A 12,823-nucleotide genomic window follows, 5' to 3' on the forward strand; every position below is an offset into this window, starting at 1 on the left:
GGGTGAAGGAGGGGCAAGAGGTCTAGGCAGGGTGGCACATACCTGTTCAGTGAAGTATGGGAAAAGCCCCTATATGTAAACGGAGTCAATTATCCACAAAAACACTTTAGGAGAGACCATGATACAATAAATAGTTTTAAGCTACAGATATCCGGTTGTTCAGTGATGACGCGACGAATCCTACTTCCGGGTCTAAAGTAGTCTGCGTTTAATATGGCTTTTGTGTTGTTAACATGTTTAATGTTATGTATTTTCTTCTATTTGATCTCAAAAAGCTCCTAAAACAGTCAGTGATCACTGTTGACCTCCCTCGGCTTTTATTACCGCTAATCATTTATTTAAGCTCAGTTTTTAAAACCTTAGGATGTAACTACAGCCCAGCCCATGCAGCAGTATATGAATGACTAACCTCGTATTGTGGATGGATTATCTCAGTTGTTCTCCTGGCTGAAGTTTGGTCCTTTTACAGCATCCTGCCATGCGATTACATTTGTTCCTGACCACCGAGAACACTCACGGTAACTTTTATCGAGTGGAAAAAAAAGTTAGCTTGTTTATATTATGCTAACGTAGCTGTGTCGCTAGCGGTCACGCAGCACATCATTATATACCAGCTAGCCCAACTTCAGTAACCCTACAAACGTTACTGCTGTTTAGTTTTCTGTCTTCATTTATGCTGGAAGTGATAACAGAGCTGTACGTTTTAATTTGTTTCCAAAACCCCGCAGTCAGGACATGCTATATTGTATTTAGATAGAAGCTAGCGAGCTAACTCCCTGCTAACTTCTAACTCCGTTAAATGTCATAAATTCCGTTTTCATGGATGCCTGGATGTTAAACTCAATTGTTACACCTGGTAGAGCAGAACGCTGATCATTTTATTAAAGATGAAAGACTTTAGACAGTTTTTCAACTCTCAGTAATGCCACAGTGATCGTTTGATATATGGACCTGCAGCGGAGTTTAGACCCAGACACGGCTAGTGACATTAGACTGAACAACCGGATTGGAACAAATGATGTCCTATAGTAACAACATCCTGAAGATACAATTAAAAACTGGTTCAGTCTTATTAAGTGGCTGAACAAAAACAAAATCAGCCAACGTCCAAACCTGGAGAACTATTACTCAGGACCACTTTTTAAAAAACATTACAAGTCTGACTCCTTGGAAGCATTGAGAGGTGGACGAAGACTTTCACACAGTATTTATTTGTTTTCACTGTTATTTCACACCTTTGAGTCTATAAGTATATCAACGCTGTTGTATATTATAAGCTTATCTGCTGGTTGAGAAGGCCTGAGCCATGTTTTAAATGTTTGTGCTGCTCTCTGCTGGTACAAAATAATAATTACAATTATCAATGGTTTAAGGTTTGATCAATTATTTACATATACACTAGCCCCAAATAAGATAGAATAAATGACACAGATATTCAAAACACAAGATTACAGCTAAGGCTTATTTTGTAATATACTAAAGTGACAAAACTTCATCTCCGAATTGTTACAGGCGTATCTTAGATCAAAAATGAAGATGAAGTCATTATAAAAAATCAAATACAGATGAATTTTGCAATTTCTAGTCAGACTTCCTGTCTTCGCTTGTTCATATTTTGATGAACACAGCCTCATGAGGTTTGAAAAGTGAAGTGACATCACGAAGCCTCGCCCCCCCAGGCTTTTATAATTAGTCACCTACAGTCACAAGCAGCCGTACACACTACAGCTTTCTACAGGGAGCAGAGAGCACAAAGCTACAGCCACAAAAGTGTTTGTGAAGACATACAGCTAAAGGAAAACTATGACGAGGGTCAGTCGTCAAACTCTGATAACATGTAAGTAAACATCAAAACAGGCTCCTTTCTGATTTACCTATCTGTTTTTAAGATAAAGGTCTTTAGTAAGTGATTGAAGAGCCATGTGAACTATCATGTTTATTGTTAGTATTTTTTTAGATTATAAGTGCAGAAATTACTCCCTTCAGTAGCTGATCTGTAAATTATTTGAACTGAAGGTTCTTTGGTGAAATCAGCCTTTGCAGTGTTTTTAAAATGCCTCTTTTCACTGGTTCAAATAGCTTGTTAGAAGTGAACTTTCAGTGTAAGAAGGTTAAACTCAGACCTGCTAGAAGTTACACAACACAATGCTTTTTCAGTGTTTGATTTGTTAAGGAAGTAAATGACACATTTCTACCGGTCTAAACTGAGTGATGATGACATGTGGTGCTAAAGCTCTCAGACAGGAAATGTGTTGTTTTTTTTCTTTTTTTGACTCAACACTATTTTGGAACCTTTGGGTTGAATCTTTATCACAAAGTACTGCATCATCACTTTAATGTTTCTTTCTCCCACTGGTGATAAGTAGATAGTTTATTTTCATTAGATTCTCTTTTTTAAATTAAACTTTTAAAATTGTGATCAAACAACTATAATCGAAGGAGGAAAGAAATAATACATTCGTCATACTAGATCCCTGCTCTGACTTCCTTTACGTTGACAGAAACGCTGATGGCAAGACTGTGTCTGTGATGAAATATGTACTACACAGACTGTAAACGTTCAGCCTTTCTGGTCTTTTATTCATGTTAAATTTCAAATCAAAAGATGGGGAGAGCTTTTTTTTTTCATGGTTCTGCCAGATAAATTATCATGACTAACCATGACCAACTACATTCTGATTGCACAATGGTAGTGGTCAAAGAGGTATGAAATATACAGTCCCGGTCAAAAGTTTAAGATCATATTTTGCATGGTTGGATCTTAACAAGGTTCCAAGTAGAGCTTCAACATGCAACAAGAAGAAATGGTAGTGAGACAAAACATTTTTTGAGCATGCAATTTATTGAAAATAATGCTTAAACCGAAACAGTCTGTTTTACAGCTGATCAATAGTTTAGGACCACATCCCTTTAAAAGGCCAAATCTGTGCAAATGTGGATTCATTGTCATTTTCTGTCAGGTAGTCACACTGTCATGACGTACTGATGGCAAAGGCAAAAAAACTTTCCCTTTTTGAATGTGGTGTTATTGTTGAACTGCATAAGCAGGGTCTCTCGCAGCGCACAATCCCTGCTGAGGTGGGACGCAATAAGAAAGTCATTTGGGACTTCTTAAATGATCCTGAGGGTTATGGAACAAAGTCAAGTGGAAGACCCCAAAAAATTTCACTAGCACTGAGCCAGAGGATCCAACTGGCTGTCTGTCAAGACACTGGACAATCCCCAAACCAAATTAAGGCAGTTACTGGTGCAGACTGCAGCCCCATAACCATCAGACGGCATCGGAGACTGAAGGGCTTCAAAAACAAAAAACGTCTACAAAGGCCTCGTCTCCTTGAACGCCACAGAACCGATCATTTAGACTTTGCAAGAGTGCACCAAACATGGGACAATGAAAGATGGAAGAAAGTTTTATTCTCTTATGAGAAAAATTTAACCTTCATGGCCCTGATGGTTTCCAGTGTTACTGGCAAGACAAGCAGATCCCACCTGAGATGTTTTCTACATGGCACAACAGAGCTTCAGGAGGTGCAGGGGCATCAAACGGCTGCTGGCTATGTCCAAATGTTGCAGAGAGCATTCCTCATGACTGATGGCCCTCATCTGTGCAGTAACGAATGGGGTTTTTCAACAGGACAACGCTACAGTACACAGAACAAGGGACTATATCCAGGAGAATAACATTGCTCTTTTGGACCATCCTGCATGTTCCCCTGATCTAAATCCAATTGAGAACCTTTGGGGATAACAGGGTTTTTTTTAGGTGTGGTCCTAAACTTTTGATCAGCTGTAAAACGGACTCTTTTGGTTTAAGCGTTGTATTCAATAAATTGCATGCTCAGAAAAATATTTTGTCTCACTCCCATTTCTTCTTCTTGCATGTTGAAGCTCTATATGGAACCTTGTTGAGATCCAACCATGCAAAGTATGATTTTGTGCCATTTTTCAAGTGGTCTTAAACTTTTGATGGGGACTGTATATATAAAAGCTGGAGTTGTGCAAAATTAATTGACTTCAATCCGACTAAGCAAGTGAGATACTGTTCATACCTAAGTGACATTAGAACTACCTTAAATTTAAAAAAGTGCAGTCTGACAGTTTTGCGATCAGTTTTAGCCTACAGGACATTAGAAAGAATGTAAGGTCTTCCCCCTTTAGCTTCAGACCTGGAGGCCTAAATTCATCTTTTATATGTAGTTAATGGGTTTATTATATAATTAACATAGTTTAGTGCATGCAAACTCACCGTCTTTAGTCCTTGAAAACAGCTCAGTGTTGTATTTGCCAAAACACCCAAACTGTTTCACAAAAAAGATCAATACTTTCAGTAATAGATGCTTTCAACTTCTCTCTAATTTTCCAAGAGGTCACCAAAGATGAAGCTACACATTTGATTTGTCACTGATGTTACACCAGATCCCCTTCCTGATGCAACCCTACTATATAGCCAGGGTTGGGACCAGTACTGTTAGTATGAGCCTGTAAACAAATAAAAACAGCTTCCAAATTGTACCTTTAATTGGCACGAGTTCAATAAACTCCAAATAAAGCTGCACACTATATTTTTTTAACTAAATATCAGTCAGAGAAGTAAATAAAATCAATAACCTATAAAACTATATACAACCTAAATCAGATTGCATGAATTCCAAAAGCAGAAGACTTTCCAGGAAGCACACATGTTGCAAATTTAAATGTTAGAGATCCTGCAACTGGCGTTCGGGCTGTGTAGGGGTCTCTCTCTTCCGGAAGATGATTGAATAAAAAGAAATATAAATGTTTTAACACACTATGAGTCAGTTTTCTCTGTTCCATCACGGGGACACAAGAATCGGGGTTAATACTACCTAACTCTAATTTCTATTTGGAAATTCATTTAACACCAAGAACTTTCAGTGTGACACTCTACTTATCAGCTAAAACATTCTCAATCCTACCTGGTACATATGGAAGGGGTCCACGTTACTATCGATTTCTAAAGCTCCGAAATACTAGTTTACCATCATTTTAAGAGAGAAAAGAAAGGACAGGAAAATTCCAAAGTCTACATTCGAAAGCAGGAGGAATGTCATATATCACATTCTCACCACCTTACAAAAATCTCCTGTCTTGAATTGCAGGTCTGCTGTTATTCTGTGCAGTAACAAAACAGATAGTAACCTCCACAGCACCACCTTCAACTTCTGCAAGCCTTAACGAGACATCAACAGCAGGTGTCACTGAAAACACCAGCACCACTGACCTCACCCAAAGCACCAACACAGCCACTACTCCCACAAGCACCACCACCCAAACAAACAGCACCACTGACATCGCCCAAAACACCAGCACAGCCATTACTCCCACAAGCGCCACCCAAACAAACAGCACCACTGACATCGCCCAAAACACCAGCACAGCCATTACTCCCACAAGCGCCACCCAAACAAACAGCACCACTGACATCGCTCAAAGCACCAGCACAGCCATTACTCCCACGAGCGCCACCCAAACAAACAGCACCACTGACATCGCCCAAAACACCAGCACAGCCATTACTCCCACGAGCGCCACCCAAACAAACAGCACCACTGACATCGCTCAAAACACCAGCACAGCCATTACTCCCACGAGCGCCACCCAAACATACAGCACCACCGACATCGCCCAAACCACCAACACAACAATCACCTTAAGCACTTTAAATGCAAGTATTCAAACAATCCGAGAAACTACTACCACTCCTGGATTCACCACCCCTCCAAGATCCACCACGAAGGGTACCACTGTGGGGCAAGATGAACACAAGCCCAAAGGTCTAAGCTCAGGTATGGAGTATTGCTCAGATATAGTTATCCTTTCTGTTTCATGCATTTCCTTTCCTTTCCTGATCGATCCCACAACAATTCTGCTACATGACAGTAAGTCGGAAACCAGTGTATCTTCACTGACAAGAGGACATCAAGACTGAAAAATGTCATCTAACATCAAAAGCCTGAATGCAAAAATGGTATCAATAACCAGAGCTTGACTAGACAGTATCATGTAGATTTTTATCATAGTTTAGCATAGAAGCATTACATTATTACTAATTAGTTATAAATAGAAATCTGATCTAAAAAAAATGTATAGTTTATCCTCTTGGCACCATGAAAGCTGACAAACTGCCAGTTAGTTGAGTTGAGTTACTGTTGCCTTCCTTTTCACTTGATGCAGTCTTGCTATTTTCTTCTGACCTCTGGGATTAACAAGGTATTTTCACCTAGAGTTACTGCTCACTGGGCCATTTTTGGACCATTCTCTGTAAACCTTTGAACAGATGGTTGTGTGGGAAAATCCCAACAGATCAGCAGTTTCTGAGATTCTCAGATCAGCCCATCTGCCACCAACAACCATGCTACATTCAAATCACTAAAATCCTCTTTCTTCACCCTGCTTATGCTCAGTTTGAACTTCTGCATGTCGTCTTGACCATGTCTACATATTGAAATGCATTGAGCTCCCATCATATGATAGATTAGATGATTTGTGTTAGTGAGCAGTTGAACAGGTCTACCTAATAAGTGCCCAGTGTTAAAAATGGTATACCCAAACTCATAACTCCTAAAATGTCAAACTCAGTAGGATTAAAGGTAACACTTTATAAAAATGACCCAAGAGCAAGGCCTCAATGCTCATATAATTAAATGGAATTTCAATGTATTGTGTTTAAAATTATGTAATTATATTTAACTAAAAATACAGGTAGCTACACTCAAATAAGGGGGAAAGCAAGGAAAAATTATAATGTAATTTAAAAAAATGGATAACAGAATATATATTGTGCACATAAAATAATGAATATTAAATAAAGATGTTAAAAAATAAGCATAAAAAATGGAAAGATTAAGGCCTGCACCCCTCCAAAAATACAGCAAAGGATGACAGATGGAAAATATTATTTGTTTCCTTAAAATTTCCTCCAAAATACCATAAACATAGCATTTAAAACTACTTACAATGTAATTTATGTCTCCTTTCCAGTAAAATACATGAAATTATGCACTTAAAATTACTTACACACCTCTGAAATTTACTTATAGTGTAGGGTTTTTGTTTGTTTGTTTCTTGCAAAACTTGTTCTTATTCAAGTGTCTCCAAGTAGCTGATAATTAATCAGACATATCACGTAAAGTAAAGTAAGGAAGTATACTCAATGTTTATCATATATAATTTATTACTTCTTCTTCTTTTTTTGATAACACTAACCTGTAGTTTGGATGCTACAACATTTACCTGAGACACTGCCACATATTTGATCAGATAGTACCACATTACACTGCACCAAAACTTGTTACCCAAGTACCTGCCCTTTCTAGACAACTCTGTGTTTATTGCAGATGCTCTGTCAAGACACCCACTGTGTGTTCCCTTGAAATGATAAATTATTTTCTTATCTTTATTGTACTCCTTCAGATATCTCTAGTATGCAAGTCACTCATTAACTTTTGGTTTTAATCAAAGAATAGTTACAGTATACTGCCAGTAAAGGGCACGTACTCTAACAAAATGACTGGTGTCTGACCTGAATCTGATGTAAACCAGCTGTCTGTCTATAACACCCGAATGTAAATATCAGCGAATGTGTTGAACATAGGATTTACAAACACAGTGGCACAGGTACTCATAGTTCTTTTGTTAAATGAGCAAAGTGAAAGCATGCAATACTCATGCACTACCCCAGCCCTTCTGTTGCCTGTCTGTGACTGACCTCTTTTCAGCGTGGTTTAGTCTGTGGTTAATATGTGAACAGTTTCCTTTCACGCTTCCTTGTTTACTTCATAGTAAAGTCCTTACCAGCTAAATAAATGCTAGTTCTTTCTCTGCTCATTCTTTACGTTACTTCATGGGCATTTGGACCATCTAATCTCATTAAAGCCAAAATAACTTTAAGAGATTTATAGCAAAGAAAAATAGTTTTCCACAAATGGGAACCTACTGCTTATTTCCCGTTATCATTGGCTAGTGCACCTGATAATGTATGTCATTTCATGTCATTCCCTTTGGTTCATTTCATATGAATCATCTGGTTACTTAAAAAGGCCCAGAAAGTATGGTGATCATTTATGAGCAGTTACACATTTTTCAACACCAATAACACCTAAACTAAAAGTTTGTATTTAAAAAATAAATAAATAAAAATTTGCAGGTCAAGATCAGTTCCAAATGGTGATTTGTGTTGTCAAAGAATCTTCACTGCTCAGTTACAGTCCATTCTTTGGAAAATAACAGAATGCATTTTCAGTGTCTATTTCCAAAGCGTGCCACCTATCAAAGGTTTAAAGACTCAGTTCAAAGATCAGACAGCTTTCTGATAAACTGAGGCACATAGTCAGCAATAAGCAGGTCATTTAATGTTGAAATTAAGGCTAGTAAGAGTATTAAGAGCAGCCTTGTTTATCAAGGAAGTGTTTATTGATTATCGCTGAATATTTTTCTAGGCTGTGCCGCCAACAAATAGAAACATAAGATCCTTGAGGTGGGCTGATTTCATCCAGTTTCTCACATGGAGATTACTTATCAAAACTAAAGCTCAAAGATCAGTTACTTTAGACATTGGGAAGAAAAGAATTATCTTAAGTTCATAGTACACTGTGCCACAAAATGGCCACCACCTCTCGAGACTTTTAGCTTATCTCTGCATAGTCAGTACAGTCGGCTGAGGCCACTGACATACTTAAACATCAGGTGTGTTCAGTTGATGGGAAAAACACATTTTATGAATCCCAAATGAAGAATCATTCAATAAAGTTTTCAATACACTTTAGACTGATTGATTTTAGCTTGTTGGCGGTGTGGCTCTTTGGTTAGTGCTTTCCTGATACATCAGTCGATTGAGTTCGGGTTGATTTCAACTGTAATTTACAGAGTCCTTTAACCTTTTGTTGATTGCTATTTTTAAAACAGCTGTCCAGTTGTTTAGTTTATGACCAAACACATGCACAAAAAGCCTATATATTTAGGCTGTATTCACATTAAGTAATTTATACTTAGCTGAAGAATCTGAACAGTAAACATAACTCTGACCACCAGTTTTTTCAAATTTAGTGTGATTACTGCATATTATGTGTGCGCACGGTTAACCCTACTTTGTCCTGGCCCATTGAAAAGGTCAGACCAGGCAGGGTTTGGTTTGACTTAAGAACAGTGCACATGTAGTGTGATTGCTAACCACTCCATTGAACTCTTTCAAACCAATATAAAAAGTAAACTAATAAACTGTCATGTAGGCTGTGTGGCAGGAAGAGGTAGGACCCAACGCAGGACTCAAATCAAAAAGGAGTGAACTAAAGAAGGAACTCACAATCTAGTTACTAGGAACCATAAAGCAGAAGGGGGAAAAAAGAACATTTACAACTTTGAGTTTACAAGCAAACCATGATACACAAGGACGCACACAGCAAATGGGGACGATGCGACAATAAGAAGAGGAAGACTGAGGATAACGAGTGGATGGGAAACAGGGGGAAACACACCTAGAACTAACCAGTTAGCAAATGTACAAGTAGAAGTACAACTACTACATCTAAAAATACTCCAGTAATAGTTGAAGTACTGATCTAACTTATTTCTCAGGTAAAAGTAAAAAAGTACAGGCTCTGGAATTTACTCCAAGCAAGAAAGTAAAAAGCGTTTTTATTTTTATTTTTGTGCAATGCTAACTGAACCTTCAGCTAGATTTAACATAATGAATAAATAATATCAGTAGATGAGAAAACAAAATTTAGTCTAACTTTTTAAAATTCTAACTATACTCAATTTGAATCTAAAGAAAAAGAAGGAAAAAAAATCTATATATTCTGTTGCCTACATTGTAGAGGGTGACTTTGCCTCTAAACAGGCAAATGTGTATAATCAGGGGTTTAATTGGGTCACACACTGTTCTTTACTTTAAACCCATCACAGTAGAGCAAACTAACCGGTTTATCCTCCACTAACCTGCAGAGAATTTTCATGCAGCCTTTAAATAACAGTTAGTCTACTTCAGTTTAATTTAAAAGCATGTTTTACAAAATAAAATAAAAAACAACCAAAAACCATAATGTCACATGTACTGATTTAAAAACATGAGGACTTATGAAACTGACCTTTGTGGATTACAGTGTTGGACCCAAATCCGCCACAAACTTCACAAAGGAACACACACTAAAGTACACATGCACTTCAACAAAGGGAAGACAGGACTATTTATACACAGAATTGACTGGGAGTGACAAACAGGTGAGGAAAGAGATACAGGTGACAAAAAGTGAATGCACATCAGGGAAGGGCCGACAGGAAGAAAAACTAACACAGAACATTAAAGAAACTAACCTTCAAAGTAAAACAGGAAATGACGGAAAGAGACGAACAAAAAAGAATTTCAAGGAAACACAAATGGGTTGAGGCTTAAGGACAGAGTGAGACAGATGGAGGCACAACTAGAAACAGGAGTCAGGAGTGTACTAAGATAATAAAATAAGAAACACAAAATAGAAAAAACAAACAAACAGTTAAACACCATTAAAAAAAGAAAAAAAGAGACTCAATAACAAGAATGATCAAAACAGGAAATGACAAACCCAAGTGAAACCAAACAGGAAACAATAAAAACCTGAAGGCAAGTCAAACTCCTGGACTCAAACCACAGACTATAAGAGGAACCCTTAGACTTATTGTCTATTTCTTTGTTCTTTTCTCCAGGAAGTATTGCAGCCATCGTTTCTTTATTCATTGTATTGGTTCTCGTTGTGTTGGGAGGGCTCTACTACTACAAGATCAGGTGAGTCAACTTGTGTTATAGAAGCTGAATGCTCATAGTTCATAGCCAAATTTGATTGTACCAGTCAGATGATTTCATTTCTCCAAGCAGCCCCCATATGTGTCACCAAAAGGATAGTTCCCAGGGGATTGATCCTTTGTCAGTCGTGCTCTAAAATTATTTTTTTTTCCATTGATGGTATAAAAGATGGCTTCCAGATCTAAATAGTAAAGCTAACCTAGAAGTGTGTCTGTGGTTGAGAAATGAACTCAGTCATTAGATTCAGGTCACATTAAGTAGCAAAATAACTGCCCTTAGAAATTTCTGATCACTGTAAGAGTGAGAAAGGTCAACCCCTCACTGAAGTGTTTGGAACACTGCTTCTCTCACTCCGTTTCGTCTTTGTATTTTCTGTTTCAGACGGACAAACTACGGCCGTCTCCTGGACAGCCAAGATTACGGCATGACAGGAAACTTCAACAACCCAATGTATGACCCCTATGATGCTTGACCTCTGATCCCAGAGAAATCCAAAGTCCTGCAGGCAGAGCCAGTCTGATCAGAATGTGCTAACAGTATGTGAATGATGACTTCACGATGGTCAGATTTTTCAAGTGTTAGCTAGACATCGAGCCAGTCACGCCACTGCTCGAATGCACTGAATTTCTCGAACTGCTATTGTATTTCCAATGTGACAAAAAAGTATTTATTTCAAATAATAGCAGCTACTAGCATTTTCTCAGGTACCTTTTCAAAGAGCTTTAGCTTCATGAACTCTCATATATGATCACATTTCTAAGAGTGGAAAGTCACAGGTTATCTAGTGTGTTTGTACAGGTGTTATGACTTTTCTCAGTGAAGATCAGCTCCAGTGTAACATTACAAGAGACACTGAAAAAACACGGACGGTAGCAAATAATAAAGAGCCAGCAGAGAAACCTTTCCAATGTGCCAATGAAGTGATGAGAAAAGCTTTTGATCATTATACAATTTTCATAATAATTTTGATTTATAGAAAAGTGAGATATATCGCAAATCTAAGATGGAGACACGTTTTAACAACTCCAGGTGTCCATGTTAAGTGAAGTAAATATAGTCATTTAGATAAAATGTTTTAGCTTTATTAGTTTTTCTTATTGTGTGTGCAAAAGTGTCAAACTGAATGATGTAAAGGAAGAGAGTGACCAGCCTTTGAAAGGAGGGTACAAGGTTTAATTCTTTAATTGTATTCAAAAAGCTAAAAGATGCATTTTTTGTATTAAACATCTTGTGTGCCCTCAGTAAAACACATAATAAGCTGTTACCTCTCTCTCAAAACTGATCAGCTGCATCTGCCATATTTGAGTGACATTTTAATTACTAGATTCTGTGTTGAGATGTGGTTTGTTTTCATATTTCTGGGATATTTCTGTCGTCAGCCAGGCTGCTGTTTTGACTGTTTGTATATTTTAATGAGCTCGATAGATGTGTGTTTGTGAATAAATTGGTGAATAAAGGTGATTAAAGTCAGTGTTATCACCATTATGGCAACAGCAATCTGAGTGATGTTGTGGAAAATGTAGAAGCTAAACCCAGCGCACTTTAATGCTTCAGACTTTTCAGCTGTGGAGTATACAGAAGAAGTACTGCAGCTATCTAAACACAAAAGCATGATGGCAGTAATTATCTGAAACCAATAAAATGGCACGACAACACAGCATGTGTAGCACACGCACACAAATGCTGACATTCGGTGTGATGTCTTCATCTCTTTGCCCAGCAGACTGCAGAGCATTTATTAGTGGAAGCTTTAATAATAGTCCTGCCATCACTGCCATCCCATCCAAACTGCTTCCATGCTTCCTCTTTCTCTCATGGTTTCCCATGAAATCCTCCTCCCACACCCACACACAGCTTGTCTGTGTCATTTCGTTAGTCCATCTTCTTCTTTAATAATTTCCACAGAAGCTCTGAAAAGGTCAAATTCTGTCCATTATAAATGTTTATTTCTGCTGTAAATCTAGTTATTTTAAGAGAGGAGTCTGTGGGGATTGATTCAAATGGCCACTAAAGGAAATGCAGTTT

The 12,823-nt window shown here is 37.9% G+C and overlaps 1 protein-coding gene across 1 annotated transcript; it reads left to right on the forward strand.

Annotated features, from left to right (window-relative positions):
- The first annotated feature begins 1,724 nt into the window (after positions 1-1,724).
- Positions 1,725-12,434, forward strand: parm1 (prostate androgen-regulated mucin-like protein 1). Its single transcript, XM_080874318.1, has 4 exons — positions 1,725-1,837; positions 5,121-5,807; positions 10,702-10,780; positions 11,180-12,434. The coding sequence occupies exons 1-4, from the start codon at positions 1,804-1,806 to the stop codon at positions 11,268-11,270; spliced, it is 891 nt and encodes a 296-aa protein (XP_080730444.1). The 5' UTR covers positions 1,725-1,803; the 3' UTR covers positions 11,271-12,434.
- The last annotated feature ends 389 nt before the right edge of the window (positions 12,435-12,823 follow it).

This window comes from Rhamphochromis sp. 'chilingali', assembly GCF_963969265.1.
Source record: "Rhamphochromis sp. 'chilingali' genome assembly, chromosome: 2".
In the NCBI taxonomy this organism is placed as follows: domain Eukaryota; kingdom Metazoa; phylum Chordata; class Actinopteri; order Cichliformes; family Cichlidae; genus Rhamphochromis; species Rhamphochromis sp. 'chilingali'.